Genomic DNA, 23,412 nt, shown 5'->3' on the forward strand with positions numbered 1-23,412 from the left:
TCAAAAATAAAGATTCAGAAGATGAAGACACTTCATCATTACATCTTAGAACTTTTGGAAATCTTACCATGGAGTATCCCTCTGGATAGAGCATTAGAAGGAGCCACACACTACACCTTCTGACTTCTTTGCCCATTAAAAAGACATTTCTCCAGTCATTCTATTTCTGTGTCATATCTCTTCATTTAAAAACCGCAAAAAAAACCTTCAGTACTAAAAAGATAAGATTTTGGTGCTAACTACGTATCCCTGCTTTTCACATAAGAATAGTGCCTTCCAGGATATCAGAGCATGCCCATCCAGCAGGAAGGGAATATTGCTTAGATAATTGATACAGTTTAATGAAAGTGTCTGCTTTTCGCTTGGAAAGTAGATAGATGCTCCATCCTCAATACCATCCTCTGCATTTCAACTCAAGGAGATGGCGTTAGCTGTTGATAATATCTTTCCATTCCCTTGCTCACAAAGTATGCCTTATTCTCAACCATTAATTCAGAAAAAAAAATCCTTATCTACCTATGTACATATGAATTATCTCGGACCCTTTACTAGCTCTAGTATCATAGGTCCAGAGTCCTTAGAAAAAGTAAAAAAGATCATACAGCGAGCAATGAGACTGAGTAATATACACATTACTGCTTCTGAAACTGGTGATGAGATTTTAAAGTTTGCACTATTTCTGAGCCTTTTCACATTTCAGTTGTTTACCAAAGACTGACATGTTCTGAAAACATTCTTCATGCCCACAGTACGAAAAAAGAATTGCAACAAAGCAAAGCAATAGTGGAGCACTACCATTTAAACTGCCTGTTTCTTCATCTGTTACTATTTTTGTTTCATTTTGTGGAGTGTATTTTCTTATTTTTGCAGGTGTCAATCTTCATCTAGGAACTTCTGTATTTGCTGGCAGGCAACCCTAATGCTTTTTTAATGACTTTTTCTCTTAGTGAATCAATACTTAATTTTAAAAGGTCTTCCTTTCTTCCTAATCATCTCCTATATTTTTCCTACTTAAAGGCACATTTAGAAAGGAATTCAATAGCTCAGCTATTTCAGAGACATTATTACATTTCATATCGTACCGTACGAAATATAGAATATATTGTATTACATATAGTCATGGGCCTGGATTTTTCATTTTAAGACTGTATTTTCCACCCATTTTTATATTGCTCCTCTCTTCTATGCCTCTGGTTAGTATTAAACAACTCTGGTTATTTTCTGTTCTTGTTTCACCCTGTAGTTTTGACACAGTCAGTATAATTCCCAGCTTCCCTTGCCACCAAAGGCTACCTTGGCATAGTCCATAACACTGTTGCTAATCAGTGTAATCATATCAGAATGAAATCTACTTTGATATATTTGTTGGTTAATATCATTGGTATAGTTTTTAGTAGCATTCCTTTGATTTTGTTTTCTGTATCATTTTAATGGTTCTTTTCTCCCCAATTTACTATTACAACCTATATACTTACAATTTTATTTATTTCTCTTTTTTTTTTTTTCCCCACTAAGCACTTGTTCTTTCCCAAAGCTTCATCTCAGTGATTAAAATGAAAAGCTGAGCAGAACTGTATCATAGTCAATTGGGATTTAATAAATACCTTTGTCTGCCACAAACTGATACACTGAGAACTAATAAACTTCATAATAAATTTTCTTTCAACTTATACCAGCTCTCCCCTCCTTTTACCATCAAAATTTTTTGTATGGAAGAAAGAAAAATGTGAAGAAAAATAAATTATAAACTAAGAAGCTGTACACATTATAAAAACAATAGATTTCCACAAGAATGTTTTAATTATATGAACTTTGAGAAGACATAGGGCTCCTTAAAATGAAATGATTTTGTTGCACTAAAAGAGAGACCTTGCTTTGCAGCAATGGTGGTTTCCAAAACCATGAACTGATACATAAACAGTTACACAAATTCCAAACTACACTATAAACATTAAGCAATACTAAGGTAGATTTCTTGATGCCTCTTAGATATTCAGGTTGGGAAACTGGGCAAAAACTGATGTTACAATTTGCAGAAATATGAAAATCGGAAGTCACACTTGAAGAAATTTAACACTGTATATTCCCTACAGCTCAAAAATTCAACAGTAATGTGTTTAAGTGAGACTTAAGAAGTCTTACTACACTTGAGTAAGCTTTTAACAAATAAGTGATTCTCATATGCCACTAACAATATGTTACAGATAGCATAACTCAGTACACAGAGAGTTTTAAACTATGTTAATCTATTTAAAAAATATTTTTCAACTATGCAAATGAATCTTCAGCTGGGTATCAGCCTTTTATCACATGAAAAAAACCAAAATCTACTTCCTCCGTAAATTCAAATTGTTTTCCTTTCATATAAAACTTATTCAAAAATACTCTGTTCCTTTGGAAATAGCTCTAAAAGATGGCTGGTAATAAATACAAAGAATGTTTCCCAGCACTACCTAGTGAATTTTTAATGTTCATACCAATTTCACCTCACCCATTTCTTTGTAACTGAAGAGACAGTAAAACATAAGCACAATTAGGATTTAGCAAGTTATCTGTTGAAATAAAGATACCTGGACCAGTCTGCTATTGCAAAACTAGTAACAGGTGTAAAAGATACTTCATTACAGGTAACATATTTCATATCCATGCATTTTTAAAAAACTGTAAACACAGTGAGCAAAAATTATTTTAGAAGCCTGAAATTCAACCTCAGTCTTAAACTTCTTGTATACTCAGGTGTAAATAGCCTCTCTGTTTATATTCAAGGTAAAAACTTCAACATGAGTAAGAAAAGAAGTTTAAAACTATCTTTTAAAATGAAACTGGTGACCACTGAGCTATATACATTTTAATGAGAAGCTGGTAATAACTATGCAGGGCTACCAGCACTTATTAACAACGATAACAATAAACACTTCATACAACTTGAGCAATCTATACCTATTTCATTTAAATTATGTGGATTTTAAAAGAGCAGTCTACAGAAGTCTATTCAAATGACAGACATTACAGAGACATGTCTTAAACTTGCAGCATAATTAAGCTCTACCACAGCACTTATATATCCCAAATGAGAAAATTTATTTGATTGTATACCTCTCCATACTGCATTTTCATACTTCAAATATCACTAATGCTCAACTAGCCTTGTTTAGGAAAAGAAAAAATAACCACCACCAAATAAACAAACAAAAAACCCCACCAAAAAAACAAAAAAAAAACAAAAAAACCCACAACAACAAAAAAAAAAAACAACCCAGCTTTTGGGGGCTGGCAGAAGAATGTTTCTGCTTTGCTTTATAACTTTTCTTACTTTAATTTTGAAGGGAGACACTCCTCCACACACAACCATACATGCATGCACACATTTTTTCACATCTTTTTGCATTTATTCAACATTTGATTGAAGAGTTAATTCAGCTCCACTGAACAATGATTGATGTAATGAACAGAAAGGTCTTCCAATGTGAGAGATATTCTTCTCAATTCTTTCTGACAAGCAAGGGATGGTAAATAGACAAAACAGAGTCAAGCTAGGCAGCAAACTTGTAAAAAGAATGACTCTGGTAATGTACAAGGACAGCATGCACATCAATGAATACTTACATAAATGTCTGCACCATAAAATCCATCCTGGTATACAACACTGCAAGGATGCACACACAAAGAAAAACATCCATATTAGTGCATTTCCACATGCAAATGCCACCAACCCCTGCACAGCTGAGGTTAGTCTTGTCACAAGAACAAAGGGAGGGGGGAAGGAAGGCACTCTTCACATTGGTTAAGGAGGTTGGTAGCAATTATCAGAAGTGGAACTGTACTGAATTTTTTAAAATAAAAGTATGCCAAATGCTTAGTCAAAAAGAGGTGAAACGTGAAGCATGGCAGAATTGGAAAACACTTATGGCAAGCTGTTTTTTCCTTTTTTAAAGGAAAAAAAAAAAAAAGAAAAATTGACAACATCTTTTTTTCCTTTAAAAATTTTCAATGGTCCAATCCTGTGGCCTGTTTTAATTCATTTAGAAAATGTTCTTTCCTGAAATATTACTTTCTTGTCCTGTAATTGTCAGCCCTCTAAAACAAAGTGGCCTTCATCACTACTTAGATGGAAAACAAAGCTAAAAGTAGGTTATAAGGTGCGGGAAATGTGTGAAATAATTATATTGATGGAATTCTACACCCACTGCTTCAAATAAACAACGCACACAAACATGAGAGTATTTATAGGTACTGCTTTGTTACACATGCATGATAATGACAACAGGTCTGGTTAGAACAGAATAATGCTATTCTTATGAGAAAACTGTTAACCTTTTTCACTGCCATTTTACCACTTTGGGAAACATGCCAATAGTTGTGAGCTTCCATGATGGTAGTTGGATACATTACTAATTCTTGTCTTAAAAAATGCGGAATTCTGTTGCACTTAAAGATTGCTTCATTTCAGCTTAGACAAATTCTTATTGTAATTAGCACACATTTTAGATTCTAAACCCTCTGGGAGAAATGATAGAATATGAAAAAGATGGTTTAAATCATTACACAAAATAAAACTGGAAATATGCAACATCTAGATTGTTAGATCTAATCGATCTAACAATTACACACATTATAGAAGTCCAGCAATTTAGCTTTTATTTTGCAGTTCTAAAACTTAAAACTGGTATTTCCAATACAGAATCAGTAGAAGCTGTCTCCATGACTAAATTTGAGAGCATTCAACAGGTTATTTGCAACAAAATTCTCAGTTTGAAATATTAGCATCTGGAATAATAATTATCAAGTTGCAAGCCTAAGCTGTTCTGCAATTCCTAAAAGTATTTTCACGTCTGAAATATAATTGATCTGTTGAGTTCAGTGACCAAAAGCCACTGGCATAAACTGGTGTCTAAGACAGATACACTTGAGAAAATAAAAAATATGCACACATACTGAATTATACTTTATCAATGACAAGTTTACTGTGGCATAACATATGAAAACCTGGCTCTGAAAACTCTGCTTATATCAGAGTTGCTGGCATTCACTTTGGTTAAGGCCAGATATTTACTTATGTGTTTTTCCATTTATTTGGTCTGCAGATTAGAATATGTCAAATCTGGCCTACATCATTTGTTATCAGAAAAAATATTATTTATCTTATAGCGTAGCTACATTTTGGTTTTTATATTCAAATTTTTCTTTAAATATTACATTCTTGTGTAACACCTATTTGCATGTAAGAAAGAAAACATTCCACATGACTTCAAGATAGAACTACACAATCAGGAATAACACACACAAATCATATACAAACAGTGCAAAGGTTATTGCAGGCAGAGGTCATTACTGGGAATTTCATATAGCAAGTCTGTTTTTCAAATGATGTGCATTTGAAAAAAAAAGCATATTCATTCCATGGACAAGGACTCAATTTTCTAAATTATCTCTGGACAAGATTACACGTTCCTTTATATAAAAGGCCAAACACAGACTCCACATCAAAAAGATGCTATAGAGATCAGTGCTGTTTTACAGTGTGTGAAATTATTTAGGGCTTCAAATAACAAATCTAAAATGATATATTTCTGTGTTCAATAGACAATTCAAAACAAGATGTTAATTACAATAACACAGCATGAGTTAAACAAAATTAAGATAAAGCTCTTTTTTTTTAAAAAAATAATGTGATTAAAAACAAACAAACCAAAAAAAAAACCAAAAAAAAAAACCAACCAAAAAAACAATCAAACCATAGTGGTTATACAGCTCAGAACATTTTGCAAGAGGTTACTGAAAAAACTGCTCCAAAAATGTATCATCTAAGAAGGGCATCCACGATTACTCTCATGCAGTGTTCCAGAGAGAAATCATTCTCTCTTATTGAAGTTCTGATGTTTCCCAAGATGGCCACTGAAACACTGATAATAAATCAGTGCACAACAGGAAGACAGAAGTACTACTTTAGTTCTAACATAACAAAACAAAACAAAACAAACAAACAAACAAAAAAGAAAACAAAACAACAACAAAATTGAAACAAACTATTTTCCTACTTAATAGGTCTGCAGATCAACCTCTAGAATAAACAGTGGCAGTCCAAAATAACTGCTTCAGAATGTCAGAAATAATTATCTCCATTATCATTAACTTCTATGAATACAACTACAGAAATGCTGAATAAATGCAAGGTTCCCCTGCAACTCTCTTGAGAGACACCAGAGGATCAGCTCACACCAGAACAGGTCACTAAGTCCTGAGGAATCTGCAGCTCATGGAGAGCCCACACTGCAGTAGGAGGAAACTGGGATGAAGAAGGAGCAGTGAAGAGGAAATCTTAGGCTGGTTGCAATCCCCCATTTCCCAGCCCCCTACAGCACTCAATTTTAGTAGGAGACAGAGAAGCATGCAATGAAGGAGTTTAGCTGAGACTATGAAAAGAGAGATGCATACAATTCAGTGTTATAATTCTTGTCTTTGCTTCTCTCCATCCAGCTATCTTACTTAGTAATCAGTTGAATTAATTTCCTCAAGTCCAATCTGCATTGACCATGAAGGTAATTAGCAAGTGATCTCCCTGTCCTTATCTCAATCCTTGAGCTCCATCTTATTTTCTCCCTCTGTTATGCTGAGGAGTGGGAGTGAGAGAGCAGCTGGGTCTCGTATCCAGCCAAGATCAACCCACCACAGAATGTTAAGGCATACTATTTTCCATTATTACTGAGCATTATTATTCAGAAAACAAGAAATCTGAGAGAACGTGTGCTAAAAACAGGACGCATTTTCTTCCTCCTCTTGATTTGTGAATTTATAGTGAAGACCTCAAAAGGTGAATACAGACTGAAACACTTTGAATTCCCAAATGCAGCTGGGAATCTTGAGTAGGTTAGTTCATTTGCCTAGGTCTTACTTTTACATATAGTGCTCAATCATGTACAGACAGAAACTTCTTTTGAATTCCAACTCTGTAACTGTTTAACAAACTTTATACTGGAGGAAGAACTCATCACTGAATGGGACACAAATGCATGACTATCATTAAACATGGCCAGTTTAACACAAATAGACAGAAACAGGCAAATGAGTATAACACTTGGAGGTGGGACATGTACTATGAAAAGAAATCAGATGATTTTACCTGATTTCCTCCTTATGCTTTTGTAGTATGATACGTTGAATATAAGACCTGCTACTTTTGATTTTTTTTCCTCTTAGTTTTCCGCACATTGCTGTAGATTTTCAGACTATTTGTTCCATTCACTGTCATTTTTTGACTCTTGTGACTGAATCTTATCATGGGAGTCAAATATGTTATCTAACAGAAAGACTAAGTATAAAGCATCAAGAACTATGCTGCACTTTTCATCAGTATGTGATTTTCTGAAGGGTGATTTTCTTGACTCATCATCCCCTTTTCTCTCTCTGAAGTTGTCACAGAGATCAAGTAAGTCTCAAGCCTAGGAAGAGAAGGACTGCACCACTGAAAGACCCATCTCACTACAGCTCCTTTTGCAATTTAATTTCAAAAAGTTGCCCTGGAAGCCACATCAATCTTGAGTTCCTTGTCAACAAACACAGGGTCTGGAAATAGCCATGTTATTGAAATCTGAATTACTTCATCCGTGATATATTAATACATTATCTGGAAGCATTAAAATAACAAATTTGGGGAACTTATTATTATAGGGCTAAGAAAAACACAGAGAAAATTGAAATTTTGATTTAATAAGAAAACACACATCTAAATAAAATCATATGTCACAATCACTTCCTATAATTATTTTTTCATAGCTATGAAACTGTTTTCTAACCAATAAGTAAAGAACTTATTTGCATGGGTTTAACTGCTTTGGATGCCTATCTGTGTAACCTACTGTAGAGAACCTGAATTAGCAGTGGGGCTGGACTCAATGACCTCCAGAGGTTCCTTTCTAACCCCTACAATCCTGAGATTCTACTCTATTCATTCTTTGTGTATTAAAATATTTCTTGTTGTAAATTGATTAAGACAAACTGGTTAGTATTTCAGATTCAGACTTATAAAATTCTGTGAGGACTACATCTGTCTTCACTGCCATTTTTCTATTCTTAACTTGGGTTAAATAGCTCATCAGTGGCATAAGAGAGTTCTCAAGTGTGCAAACCTTAGTTCAGTAATTTCACACCAGCTGAGTGTATATGGCCCTCAGCCACACAAACAATCTGCACAAGTTAACAAAACTAACATGAAGCAGATTAAGTGCATGTTGTAATTGAGTCAGTGGAATAAAAAGGCATTTCAATTGTGACCACTTTCTGATTGCTTGTAGTCACCTTTGCTGTATAAAATATATTTCCCAGTTTTTGATCTCTGCCAAAATCCCTTCATATACCCTTTATATTAAGCCTTCCTAATGAAACAAACACCAGAAGAGATGCAATTATAAACTTATTTAAAGTAAACCATAGAATGAAGATTTTCAGCACTCTAATTACATAATACAATAAACATGTATATTACTTGGTCTACATTTTGATTTTCTCTTCCTCAGCACTCATCTCAATGTCATTCTTATAGACATTATGTCCTCTTTATTTCTGGTACTATTTCTCTCCTTTGTCCCCATATGTATTGTCTTCTCTGATTATATAATTTACTTTTTTCTGTTTACAGATGAAATTATATCATCACTTTCTCTAACAAGTTATCTTGTTCTAATACAAGCCTTTTCCTTTCCCCCCCACCCCGCCTCTTCTTTGCTGTTCTGCCTTTACTTTACTCATCAATCTGCAAGCTCTCCGCAGGTAGCAGCTGGCATCTGACTAGACTTCCACGTTTCCAGCCATTAAATACAGTATAATTACATACTTCACATGCCCATTCTCCAAAGATCTCATTCCATGAGTTCATGAGTTCATTAACAAAACAAGATGTAGGACATTCAGGAAGTTATCCTGGAACATATTATCTGTTTACTGCCTTCTTTTATCAAAAACAGTCAAGTTCATATGGTTGGAGTTTTTGTGTGTGTGTGTGTGTGTTGGTTACTTCTTTTTGTTTTTTCCCCTTGTCTGACTACACAAAAAGTTTAGAGCTCCTTCTTACATTTCTTCAGAAACTAAAAAAAATTTCAGATAACAAGAGATTGTTATTATGCCTCTAACCCAGAAACATGAAAGAGAGAAAAGCATATCGTTATTCCCTCTTCTCCCACAGAAAGAAACAGAAGTGAAGATATCAGCTACTTCTCCATTAGGTTCATCAGAATTAGACTCTTGGAAGGATGCACAGTCAACACATACTAAACTTCTTTAGACCTTGAGGCAAATGATGCTGGAAGAGAAGGGCTTCTCATTAGTTTTAACTGCAGTACTAGCAGACATACAGTGCTGGATACCAGCTTTTCTTGGCAATTGTTGAAAGATGGAATGCCACACTCATCATGTTTTACTATTTGGCAAATGATTTTTAAGAATGCTGACCTACTAGCTTCAGCAGTGTTCTAAAGCAATTACAGGCTACAAAATCACATTGCTTACTTTTTGCTAAAGAAAACAAATCCTGCTTCCTTCTCCTTTCTTTTGGCAGTGCATTGACCACCATCTGCATCCAAAATCTGTCATACAAGTACTTGTACTAGCAGCTTCTGATTGATTAAAACATTTCTTAGACTGTTATTGGACACCGCCTAAATAACATTACCTGAGAAAGGAAAAGATCAAGACTTCTTTTTAAAATGACACATGTTCAACCTGTGGCCTACAAGCTGCATATGACCCAACACAGCCCATTCTGTGGCCTGCCCCCTGCCTTGTGCCATCCTGGTGGCATCTCTTCCCTGCTGAGTGGCCTGGTATAGCCCTGGGCACACAGTAACACTTGGCAACAACCGAAACATCAACAAGCCTAAGACGATTCCTCCTCACTCAACACATCCCAGGCAAGCCAAAAGGCTGGACAACTGTGTTTTAAAGCATGTAATCTGTCTTTTGACTTATAAGAAAACAATGGTTCTAAATACGACTGTATTACCAGTTTTCCTCAGACTTAGAAAAGTGTGCTGTATTTGCTGGAATAGCAATAGCGAATCTTGAGGCAGTGCAGCTGAGATAACCACCAATAACAAACTTGTAGTACTGGTAAGAAAATGCACGTTCCTAGCTTTGCCATTGATTTCCCATTTTAAAGTGCTTCTGTTACAGCTCTAAAACTTCTGAATACAAACAAATCAGTGTGCAAAAGATAATTTCAGATCACTTATTATATTTCATTCCATGTAAGCTGTCAAAGATTAAAGAAATAGAAGAAAATGAAAAAAAAATGCTTTCAAATCGATTTTACATATTACGTTTACAGGTAGGTACTTTTTAAAAAGGAAATTGTATTTTCTAACTGTAAGTTGTTGAGTTTTACTGCAAATTTAAATATCATTATTCAAAATTAAATGCATGGGACAAAAATTTTATCATTGAAAATATTTTTGCATAAAACTGTTGGGCTGTAAGCAGCGCTACTTCCTTGAGTGAAAAATGAAAGCTCGCTACTAAATTAATTGCAAAACAGCAGACAAAGACTTTCCCATTTTTCTTATCAACAAATGATGTTCTGTGTTGTTTGCTTCCTTTCGTACCTTGGTTCATTCTCTATGATCTCTTTATTTTCTCTGTAATTTTCCCCGACTCTTACTTCCATTGTAACTGAAAACAACATCCTTACAGTTTATTTTCATTGATCAAGGATTCCTTTTGCCTTTTGGCTTCTTTGATAAGTCAGAATACATAATGAGTGGGCACAGAACAAAGCACTGAAAAGAAATTCAGAATGGGACTGCTGTATCAGTGAAGTTACTAGCAGATGACACATAAACCAAAGAATAAAGCATCATCTATCCAACTGCAGAGCAGTGCAATGGAACTACCAGGGTCTGTGCTGATCCACAAATCACAAAAGATGTAAATTTATGTGTCAGAAATCAATGTGCTATTTTAAGCTATAAGTGGAAGGAAAAATAATTCCCACGGCAAAGGGTTGGAACTAGACGATCTTTAAGGTGCCTTCCAACCTTAACACTTTTTTGTGGTTCTATTTAGCTTATCAATTGAAATATTTTGCAGTCAGATTGCTTCTAATAAATACTGGACAATGTATTGGATGGCAGAGTAGAGTCCTAGATGACTGATGACAGCTCAGAAAGCTGGAGGTCATTATGCCAACGTAACAATCTCACTTCTCTCCTAATTGAATGAGTGGCTCCTTCTAAAGTCAAGTTTAAGGACAGATAATGAAGGCACATGAGATCTGTCCAACCTAATTGTCAAACCATCCTGCAGATTCATGCCGAAGCACTTACTTCTTCCTGTTGAGTCACTGTACTAACTAAACTATAAAACATAGGTATATCAAACACAACACACACAGACCATCCTTATGCGGCCTCTTAAATTAAAGGGTCTCAGCATCATATTGTGCTGCAAGGTTCCTTACAGGAGGATATCCAAAGCCAGAGCAGATGAGTTGTGTGGCATTATTATGGTGAGGGCAGAGAGAAATCACATTCACTCCAATAATTTCCAAACCTCCCTTTTCCCTTCCAGAAAGATCCGGTTGCTCTACAGAGAAGTACTGACATATCTACTACAACCTCTTACCACAAAAAACTATTTCACCCAGAGATCCTCCATATTTACTGATTAACCAAACTTACTGATTTCTTAATAGCTGAAAATATTTTGACACTGCTAGGGCTCGTAAAGACCACAGGCACTATACAAAACCATTCTGTCAGCATTTATAGAGCTACCACAGTCTGTTTTTCCATTCTTTCCCTCAGAAATACACCATGCTTTTACACTTCTGGATAACAGAAGATAATATTGATTTTCTAAAAAATGATTGCTATGAATTTGTCTTTTTTGTTCCTTAATTGTTGCTTTTAGTAAAGGTAGGTCACTCACAGTGAAATGTTAAGGTGGTATTTAAACAGAATGCATGTGACCCTTAAAGAAGCAGTCTGCATTTCTAACTTGGCTGAAATATCAACTAGAAAACCTAAAATTGTAATTAAAAAGACAACTGTAAAAAACAAAACAAAACAAAAACAACCACAAAAAACAAAACAAAAAAATAAAAAGAACACTAAGCCTTTAGTATAGAGACAACTTTCAGTGGATGATTTGAAGAAAAAGAAGTTACTTGATCCAACCTCCTTAATAACCAGATGTTTGCAATCATCAAAAACACATCTTTAGCTGAAACAATTTCTCTGTTCAGAGCATTCAGCCTCTAAGAACATTTACATAACAATATGTGACACCTCAAATGCATAAGGCCACCAACCATGGCAGTACAAATTACAGTCATTTTTCAATACTCTGTGCAAGGTGCACCACTTCCAATTCTTGGATTGGTTGCATGCTGTGTTGGTTTCTGCAGTGAGACACGACCAGCATGCACCACAGTTACAAACAGTTTGCAGCGTTTGGAAATTCACGGTATTAGGTAAAAGAGGTTGATCTCCTTACCCGCCGTAGGCTGGAATTGGAGGGGGGGGTGCTGCTGCACGAAACGTGTTGTACACTGTGCGACCTCGGCCTCTTAGATGGGCACCTCTGTATGCAGCAGCTGCAGTTGCAGCAGGGTAGGGAAATCCTGGCACTGCACAGAAAGAAAGAGAAATATAAAATATTCAGGTCAGTCCCATGTTTTTGAACTAGGTAAAAGACTTGCAGCGTAGCAGTACATTTGTGCCTATATTAAAGCATGGTCTTTCACTGGATGACAGGGTTGTCAACTTAGTATATTAGTCTTTCAATCAGAGGTTTCATCGTCTTACACAAAATCTTTGTATGCAAATAAGAGAATGCAAGCTGGGAATTTAGATGGCATTAACACAGGTAGGTCTGATTTCCCTGGAAGAGTCTCATTAATAAAAACAATGCTGTTTGATGTAGCCAACAATCAAGTCAGCCTAGATTTGAATTCAGTAAAAAAAAAAAAAAGATGCTACTTTATCCCAGGTGAGAAATCAGGTGTTTAGGAGCATACAATAACCAGAGAATTTATTTTGCAACCAACTTTTTAATATCCTCAACCCCAAAATAACCAGAAGTAACACTACTGGAACGCAACTGAATAATGGACTTAATAAAAACAATTTTATGAAAAGGTCTTTCCCATCAGGAAGCATTAAGCAGCATCAACCAGCCCCCAAAGTAATGAATATAGTAGCCAGGAGGGGTAAGGATTTAATGACTTCTAGTTTGTAGGTCAACCTTCCTTAGTGCCTCTGTGCCAAACTACTGAAACTCAGTCAGTGAAAATGCTAATATAATGGCATGGAAAACGTGTTTGACTATCAGCTAGGAAGCTTCAGAGTCCCCTTCTAAATAAAAGTAGCTTAAATTTAACAAAGTAATTTGAAGACTGATATTCTGACCTGAGATACAGAAAAGGGAAATTTCTCCAACTGCTCGTTATCGGTAACAATAGGAGGTTTAACAAACAAAGAAACAAACAATGTGGGAGGGAGGGATAAATAAATAAATAAAAAGAACACAAAATCCACATCTCTAAGGACGTTATGTAATCAAATATAAGCCAAAAAGGCAATTTAAGTTCTCATCTAATAGTCCCTATCAGTTCTATAGTTGGTTATTATGCTATTTAAATGTGAATGGCACTGCAACTGTAACAAGAAAAAAAAAAGCAGTTAATACAATGGAAACACAATTTTGCTTTTTCTAATGAAAAAGAGTAGAAGTGCTTGTTTGCTGCCTAGTATAATTATCAAAAAGCATACAAATAATCTTCTATTACAACCTAAATAATAATGATAATAAAAAAAAAGCACTTAAATGATTACACTGAAAATTGCCCAAGTCTCCTGCATACTTTGTAGACATGGAAACACTATCGTGGTACCTCATAATCAAGTTTCAGTTTGAACCTTAAGCATTAAGTGTGGTCAGCACAATGCAATGTTTCTGAAAGGTAAACTACTTTCTAGAAATAACAGGACTTGTTAAAACATGGGTAAAAATTAGGTAAATAACAATCTCATATAGAGAAGATATACAGGTATGAGGGATATATCTCTTTCATGCCTATATATACCTATACCTTTGTGTTCACAAATTAAATTTATTCAAATCTTATTTTCTCCCAAAATACAAAAGCTTTGGGTCTGTTCATTTTCTCCTAAATAAAAATGACAGATAGATAGTTGAGTTTCTAGACACCACAACTCAGCTTAAGCCTTGGAAAACAAAGGCTGAACACTGATAAAGCTTCAGTTCTGGAAAGGAGGAACACAACCTGGTAAAATAATACTTAAGGGTTATACACTGCGTATTAAAGTTTTAAAGCTTTGGGATGGATGAAAGAGTAGCAGATGTAAAAAACAACAGGGGGCAGATTTTGTATCAAAGCCATAAAAATATATGGCCATTTTAATGGGCAATTATTCTTTGCTTTTGTGCTGGTTTGAATTTGTATGAATGTGCCATATGCCTCAAGAAAGGTGTGCCATCAAAATGGATGAATGAATCTACCCTACCCCTTATCACTCCTAATCTCTCCTGCTCTGCACAGATCACCAGGTCATCTGCTATCAAGAATTTTCCAGTGTTTTACATTGAAGAGTTTTAATGGTACATCATGTTGGAATTGGTTCATAGCTAATTTACTGCAAGGTAGTTTAACTGCTAGAAATGGAGGAAGACACATTTATATTATTACCACAGTTTAGAAAGACCCATGTTGAGGAAATACTTCAGAAGTGTGGGACAATAATTTAAAAACAAAGAGGTATAATAGACAATATGCTGAGGAAGGACAAGCAGAATTATTTATATTATTATTTGAGATTGCTGAGACAGAATTGGGAATTACTCCTGATGTATGTTTTATGTCAAGTGAGTTTTTCATTGGTCTTAGTAGTACTAAATAGTTTACTTACTAAGTAAGTTAGACTGAATACTTGTAGAACTTTGCATTTAAATGCACAGTCCAAACTTCTGTGCAAGTAAAAGCTCAATTACCACAGCTTTTAAAATAAGAAACTTGTTAAAATTATATGTATATATATACATATATGCATGTATTTTAAGTTCAAAAAACTCCTTATAAAGTTCACAATGCTTAGTAATACCAAACTAAAACCACATTTTCTTCACCTGTCATTTCTGTGAGATTATTATCCCTGGGATCCAATTGTGAATGAACTGAATTGAAAAGAAATTTGTCATACACAACAAATTCAGGCATGACAAGTCCCTTCTATTTCTTTCGTTCAAAATATAAACCATACGTTTGTTTTTGAAACCTACTCAGAATTAGTGGAACAATGAGTTCCATACCCCTGTACAAAAATACATGTCAATATTAAACACTGTTATTTAGGAATGAATAAATCTGCATTTTGGACAAACAATTTCTTATAGGACATTCTCATTTGAAATGCATTGAAAAGGAAAACAAAAATCTCTAATTAATGTACAAGTCTAATCACCATTCTCCACATGGAAGAGTAATTTTTCACTGTTCATTTGCTCAGTGTAATCTCAAAACTGACATAACAGAAAAGCAATGGCCTATAAATCTGCTCTCATTTGTTTCTTTAATATTCATATTCCATTGAACTACAGCTGCTTGTTGCTGCAGTCTATTACAACATGCAAAACTGTTGATAAAAATATTATGAAAGGCAAGATGTGTTTCTTCATGGCTCTGTGTGCTATTTATTTTGAAAAAAAGCCACAACAATAAATGACTCATGGATCGTCCCTTAGTTTGCTGCATGCTGGGCGATTAGTGATTAATTACCTTGCTGCAAATTGACATGGCACAAGGAAATTGACACAGCTCTGATTAATTAACTTTTTATGTAAGACAGTTACTTACAAAACACTGCACACTGTAATTGAATCCCTTTATTCAACACTACTGCATTAAGTTTCCAGACAAATCCGAATTAGCCCAAAATTTCACATAAATTTTGTGACGTTTTTTGATAATGAAGTATGAAAGATAACAACTGATATAGCCCTGAAAGATAACAAATATTTCTAATGATACTTGGTATTGCGGCTGCTTTAGGACACTTTTTTTTTTTTTTCTTCCATTATTTCATCCTCAGATATACAAAAAATAAGACTCCTAAGTTTTTTTCTTCACACCAAATAATCAACACAAACAAATGCACTCAAAATACATGCGTAGGATACTTCAACAAAAAGAGCAACTTCCAATTTAACGTGCTTAATCTTGGGCTACACTACATGAGGACAACTAACTGTTCCAACAAGACTTAATATTTGATTACTTTAACTTAAATTTGCTTCCAGATTCCATTGGTCTATTACACCAACAATGACTTGCCCACACTGAATACACACTTAGATTTCCTTATAATTCTTTTAAGTATATATAGTACAGTCCTCCCTCTTTTTCTTCTTTTCTTTTTTTCCCCCATCTTCCTCACCTCTAATCTATAAATAAACTGCAATTTGTTTTTATATGTACCAACAACTTTGTATCTCACATATTTATAAGCCCTGGAGCAAAATCTTAATGGCAAAACCTGTACACTGCCTTCTTTCTGTATAAACGTTTACATGCTGAGGGTGACTGAGCACTGAAACACATTATCCAAAGAGGTTCTGGAATCTTGATCCTTGGAGATCTTCAAAAGCTGTCTGGGCATGGTTAAAGATCAATCTCCAAATGTAGATGTTCAAAGTGATCAATAATTTGTCTGATGTTTCTGATTACTGACATCTGCAAGGTCCCCTATGTTTTCATAAGTAGCATTTCTGGGACAAAATAAAAAGGATGCGGTGGTGGGAAATTAGATGAAGCACTATGAGAGAGATGAGAAAAGTTACTCATTTGTTTATGAAAGTCAGTTCAAATTGGATATAAGGAAAAATTCCATCTCAGAAAGAGGGGTGAGATGCTGGCACTGGCTGCCCTTCGAGGTGGTGCAGTCACTGTCCCTTGATGTGCTCAAGAGAAGCGGAGATGTAGCAATGAGGGACATGGCAAGTGGGCATGGTGGAGATGAGCTAAAGGTTGGAGTAGGTGATCTTAGAGGTAAACAATCATATATATATATATTTAATAGTAATACATCAAAAATATTTACAATATATGAAATTCAGGTTGAGGAAGAGGAAAACATGGTTTTAAGACACATGATTTAATAACAAATCTTAAACAGTATAAGGAACGGAGTGACACTGATATAAGACTTTTTTGAAACCAGATCAGACAGGGTAAAATGAAAGCTGTAAATGAACAACTTTCCAGCCCGCTTAGAGAATGACTCAGTCATGTTTCCTTAGCTACTGAAAATGAATAGGACAGAATACAGAATGCAAAGCTAAGGAAACATTGGAAGCCTGCAAACAGGACTCAACACCAAAGATATAATTTAAAATAACATCACAGATCATGTTGCAAAGAAAAAAAAAAAAGCACAAAATGTATTTCTCACTGTCCTAAATGTCTTATTGTCCTGATAGATTAAGCACGAGTACTACCAGTGGCCAAGTGCCATATCTCCATTAACACGAATGAGATTCCCAACTGTCTTTGGTCAAATATTCGAAGAAGAGAAAATCTGCAGTATGAGAAATGTTATATTTTACATGACCCAAGTGTGGAATCGGGTATAAATTAAAAAACCCCAAACCTAAACACCAGTGGCATACATTTCAGTACGCCTCTATCATTACAGTACTCTTAAGTGTACCAGTTCAGACACACTGCGTCATCACTAAGCAGATTAACATCAGAATGAATATGAAGAACGAGGCACCAAAAAATAAATCTGAAAGAATGAAATGAACTCCATATTTACAAATGCTGGATAAACACAATACATCTCACTGATGACTTATCAATCACCCTTTAAAATGCTGATGGAGCAAAAAAGGACAGTTATAATAAAAGCAGCTACAGAATAGCAAAACAGAATGATGCAGAACACAGAAAATGCCATAACAGGAATTTCAAGCAGCGCTACCAATAAAAACAAAAAGCAACAGCAGCAACAACAGCAACAAAGAAAACAACAAGAAGATGTTACGATCACAACAGAAGTCCATCTGAAACACAGCTGTAATATAACACCAAGAAAAGCACTTTAAGGAACCCATTCAATGCCACTTACATTATTTTGCTGACTGGAAGAAACAGACACCTGTAAAAGCACTAAGAAAAACAGGCACAGGAAGCAAACTAGATACTAATGCCCACTGAAATGGTTTTCTCAGCTAGTAAAGTAAGCTGTTTTTAAAAAAAGCAGCAACCACACAACCACACAGACAAAGAAGGTCAAGATGGGGAAACAGAGGCAGATTTTTATCAGGAAACAGAAGGGCACTCAGAGCTTTCAAGGAGGTTCAGAAAATGTATTTTTCACTCCAGCCTAGGCAGCTGCTTAAGTTTCATCTTAGCTATTGTCAGAAGTTAATAAATGGCATTTAGTAGGCATTGTATCTGCATCTCACAAGAAAGGGGAATGAAATACTATCAGCAGTCACTGAAGACAGAACTCACTGTAAATTCTAAGAATAATTCTGTTTTATAAACTGAAATATAGGATTTGTTATCAACTTATTTATCATTTATCTGATTAACTGACAATGTATCAGTGATAATTCATTGCATTAAACATAACTACAGTCCTCCTGTACTATCTTTGAACATTTTTATCTAAGATTCTCAGAAGATGAGCCAACTATCACCACATTCACTGAAAGTTTATATAACCAATTGCTCCTTCTAAAGGGGAATGCATGTCTGCAAAAGAACTTACCATTCTGACTTCTGGACAGAATGACTTACTATAATTTCTCTGGACCTACTACACTGTTTGCTGTAACTCTTTATAGTAAAATAATTTCATTGTAATGAGCTGTATTTATATTGAAAACTGATCTATTACGCACAGCTACACTTCCTGCAACATTTATCAATATTCTCAGTACAGATGCTCTGTCCTTTTATTAGAAATACAAAAGGAACTATCTCTCTATGTGCAGCACCTATTTGGCATGTGAATGATACTCTTTGTTTGAAGTGTTACTGAATTCCTCAGCTAAAGAAATGACAGTCAGTAAGACTCATATTCTCTATTTTTACAGCTTTCTTGCATATTTTAGCAATATGCTTCACAGATTTTTCTGAGAATATTTTACAGTAAATATTAATACATATTTCATCCTCTGGCTTCAGTTCAAATTAAATACTGTTTTTTTCCTTTGGAGCAGATTACTTTCAAATAAACAGCAGCCTGTATAAATGAAAATCCTTTCAGAAGAAACAAATTGTTTTCCTATAGGAAAGCGGAAAGTGCCTGGATAAATAGCTTAACTGCTCCTAAAACGTTTAATTTTGAAACATAAAAGGCTTTATAGAATAAACGACCCAAATTGTGTTATATTTGTGATGTTAAAAGTAAATACAATCATTATGACTTTACAATCTGATTAGAAAACTTTACACATGACATAAGTGGAACTGCTGTCGCCTATCTCCATTACAGCACAAATGCTGAGTTTCACAATCATGAGGGCCTCTGAGAGTCCTTTTTGCTAAGCAGAAAAAGCTTGAAAAAGGATTGTTAAATCCAAGCGTTGTAGAAAACTAGGAGTACAACATAATTCACTTGATTTTGGAATCACGTGAACATATTTAGAACAACTCCATTCCAAATCAATATTATAAAAGTGGTAAAGCTAATTTGGAGAGAGAAACAGGCCTTACAAATACAAAACAAACAAACAAACAAGGACACTGTTCTCATTACACAGAATGAACATCAGGTATGACAACTAAGGTCAACTGAACCTTGAATTGTTCCCTGCATATAGTTACACTACATTCAGATTTATGCAACTTTATTCAATACATGAACCCTGGTTTAATACAATGGGCTAAAACAGAGCTTAAAAAGATATTTCAGTAACAGCTGATATCCACATTTATCTCTGGAAATGATGTATGACTTTTCATCCTTTTATGCTTCTATACTTGAGCAGGGGACTGAGAAACATGAATAGATCTTAGGAAATGTCTCTTTCTGCTTATTATTGACACCTTCTTTGTTTAACTTTTCAGGTAAATGCACTAAACAGTGTCTTAGATATAGACCAAGAAGGGCACTCTCAACGCTACTTCTTGTGATCCTTTTCACTTTATAAGATTAATTCATTTAGGATCCATATTAAAAAATCATGACAAACCACCAGAAATAAATTAGTGTAAACTATGATGAAATCAAAACAGATTCATAATTGCTATCATTACAATAAAGTATATGTCCATTTGGATCTGATATTGTCAATCATGTCTTACAAACAAAACCCTGAAATGGATATATCAACTGTCAGAACACCTAACCTTTGGTATCTTGGAATCTCAAGAGAATAATGTCACAAGAGGATCATCATTACATTAATATTTTCATGTAATTACATATCAACAAGAGATAAAATCTGAAAAAATAAACAAATTGAATGTTTCTACCAGTTCAAACAACCCTCTGAAAATCTGTTTTCCACCTGTAATCTCCTTGTTACTGTAAGTATCACAGAGTATAATATAAATGTCAAAGCCTGTTCGCAGTGGCACAGTAAAACAAAATCCGGAAGGTCTTTACTGAAGCAAAAAGGATGAAAATAGTTTTACTGAGGTTTTTTTAGCTAGTTCACTAATACTCAAATGCCAAATAGACTACTTTTAAGTGAGAACAATCAAAAGAAACATTGAATAAAACAGGCTTTACTTAATTCCAACTCTATTGCATAATGAGTACTCAAGTGGACTAAATCCTACTAGTAGATGCAGTATTTACACTTAGTATTTGTGATTTTTCTCATCTATTACACACACATATCAAAAAGTCCTCAACTATACACCTATTAAATAAAATGCCCAGAGGAAAAAAATATGTATGTATGTTTCAAAAGGAAATATGTTGGTCATCTGTGTCATAAGTCTTTTTAGTACTGAGGATATACGTAGAAGCAAAGTTCAAAACACTGGATGCAATTTTTCATCTAAGATTTTCCTTCTTCACTAGCACCTAAAAGAATAACTCTGAATCAGAAGTATTATTGGGACAACTTAGGAACATTTCTAATGCATGCACTAAAGTAACAGAATGATTGGCAGTAAATAAGTGTTGTTCAAGATATTTTTTTGTAAAAAAAAAAACAACCAAACAATAAAAAACACAACAAAACTACAGGACCAAAGGTTTCCAGAAAGTTTCCTAAGAGAACTGCATTCTCACTTTTCAAAAACTCAGCTTTGCCTTGCTGTTTTCTGGTTGCTCAGAAGCCAAAATCCCAGGGCAACACAGTTTACTGTTTTAATATCTGTCTGATGCAAAGCAAAAGTATTCTCTGGTGAGCACTTATCTGTCAAATGTATTACCGTGAAAGGAATATCTAGTCAAATAAGATGTTCCAGGGCATATCATGGGATTATGAACTTAGCACTGACTGAATTCTGTGTAAAAAATAGTTGAAAGATAAATATCAAAATTACCTACGCCGATATTTTGATGGTGGAACCCAAAGAGTGACGGGTTTAAAATATTTCAATTATAAGTGTTAGAAAATAGGATAATTAGAGAAGAAAAAACCAAATCCATATGTGGGACAAAACAAGAGAAAAAAAATGTTCATAATTGAAACAGTTAAAAGAGTAAAATTGTCTTCTAATGATACAATGGATTGCAAACTTGCTTTGTGTTAATTAAACTCAAAGTAATGGCATTTTCCATATTGAAATGAATAACCAGTGATCTGGAAATTCATTTAGACCATTAGGTTAATTAGAGAAATTGATGGAACTTTTATCAGACAATTACAATTAGAGAAGAAGAACAACGTGGGACAGATTTACATTGCATTTGCACCACAGCAATCATATTTTCTGGATTATACCAGCACTTATTGCAAAATTTTAATCAATTAAATTCTTATCAGTCAAATCAATTAAAAAGTAGGCTAGCAACTTTATTTTCCCTTTGAGTATGGTGAACTTGAATAAAAAATATCTTATTTCTGCAATTTTGTAATTTTTCTTTCTTTTATAATATAGACTATTTCCAAAAACCAAACCAAAACAAAAAGAGCGTGTGGAAAAAAGAGCATGCATATATTGATGCCCGCAGACTTGCTAACTGAATATGAAACAAGTCTAACATTTAGAAAATGTAAACCCAAACTAATATCAGTTTAACTCATACTTGTATTGAAGTTGATGCACAGTACTCTAATCCTCATATTCCAGATGCATCTCCAACATAAGAACTTGTCTACATCCTTCTCTATTTTCTTCATTCTTCATTAGGATGACAGAGAAGAAATTTATAGAAGTAATTAATAGTTTTCCTCTCAAAACTCCACTGCTATGGGAATCAAAAGCAGCCAAGAAGACAACCTGAGTTTCCTCATTTTGATTTTCTCAGTTAAGCAAATAGCGCGTCCCACCAAGAGAGATGAATGCATCTGCACACTGAATCTACGCTTTCTACATGAAAAAATATTTATTCCCAGAATAGATGTGCAAGTGAAAAAATGATCCAGGTCCTGTCTTCTGCTCCAGCATAACAGAACAGATGAGGCATGAGAGACTACAGCTACTGATTTGTTCCACCGCTTGCAGAGAAACAGCTCATTTCTTTCTGTATTATGCAAAAGACCAGAAGTGATGGGAGGAAGCAGAGCCATGTTACCATCTCCCAACATGTTCAGAGGTGTAACTAATCACTGGACTGGGAAACACATGAAGTGATATATGAAATATTTCCTAGGCAAGTAAAACACCAGAAGAGAAAGTGCTGTTCAAAGAAATACACTCTTCTTTCAGGCTAGCCAAGAAATGGGGCAAAAAGAGCTCAGAGCCATCACAAACTGCTAGTGACCAATACAATTAAAGAATAAAGAAACTGAGAAATAAAGCTAGTCAAGTTAAGAAAAAAACATTTTACCATCATGCTTTAGCCACTCTTTCTTTACATAACATAATTTTTTAAACAAAAGACACATGGTCAAGTTAAATATGGTAAAATTACTAAAAGTGGGGATGTATCCTTTTCTGATACATCTAAAAATTCCCAAGTTCCATTAGCATTTAATGAAATCCAAACCTCTCAGCTTAAAAAGTATCAACTGACTCTTTCCCTCCCATTCAAATGATTATAAATGTTAAACTTCTTAATTCTTCAGCTGTAAGTTGTTCTGCAAAATGCAGTAACGATACAGAAAACAACAGCATAAATGATTAATAAATTATTCAAAGATGAAGGCTGCCATTCTAATGTCTGCATGGGACAGTAGTAGTAAAAATATTAATTTCCTAGATGTTAATATTGATTTATCAGATTTCAATTCACTGTCAAAAATATGCATCAAAAAATCTAGTACAGAGAA

The 23,412-nt window shown here is 34.6% G+C and overlaps 1 protein-coding gene across 50 annotated transcripts in view; it reads right to left on the reverse strand.

The window, feature by feature from the left end:
- Positions 1-23,412, reverse strand: part of RBFOX1 (RNA binding fox-1 homolog 1) — a 541,423-nt gene that overhangs the window by 30,050 nt on the left and 487,961 nt on the right. For 44 of the 50 annotated variants that reach the window (XM_085514226.1, XM_085514212.1, XM_085514225.1 and 41 more), the window contains 2 exons: positions 12,484-12,616; positions 3,607-3,646 (listed from right to left, as the gene is read on the reverse strand). In XM_085514226.1, coding sequence (XP_085370352.1) covers positions 3,607-3,646; positions 12,484-12,616 — 173 coding nt within the window. The remainder of the gene's footprint in view (positions 1-3,606; positions 3,647-12,483; positions 12,617-23,412) is intronic. The other 6 variants (XM_085514227.1, XM_085514235.1, XM_085514223.1 and 3 more) reach the window with 1 other exon arrangement.

The sequence above is a fragment of the Coturnix japonica genome, chromosome 13, assembly GCF_054131305.1.
Source record: "Coturnix japonica strain WE chromosome 13, WE-NBRP24, whole genome shotgun sequence".
NCBI classification, from domain to species: domain Eukaryota; kingdom Metazoa; phylum Chordata; class Aves; order Galliformes; family Phasianidae; genus Coturnix; species Coturnix japonica.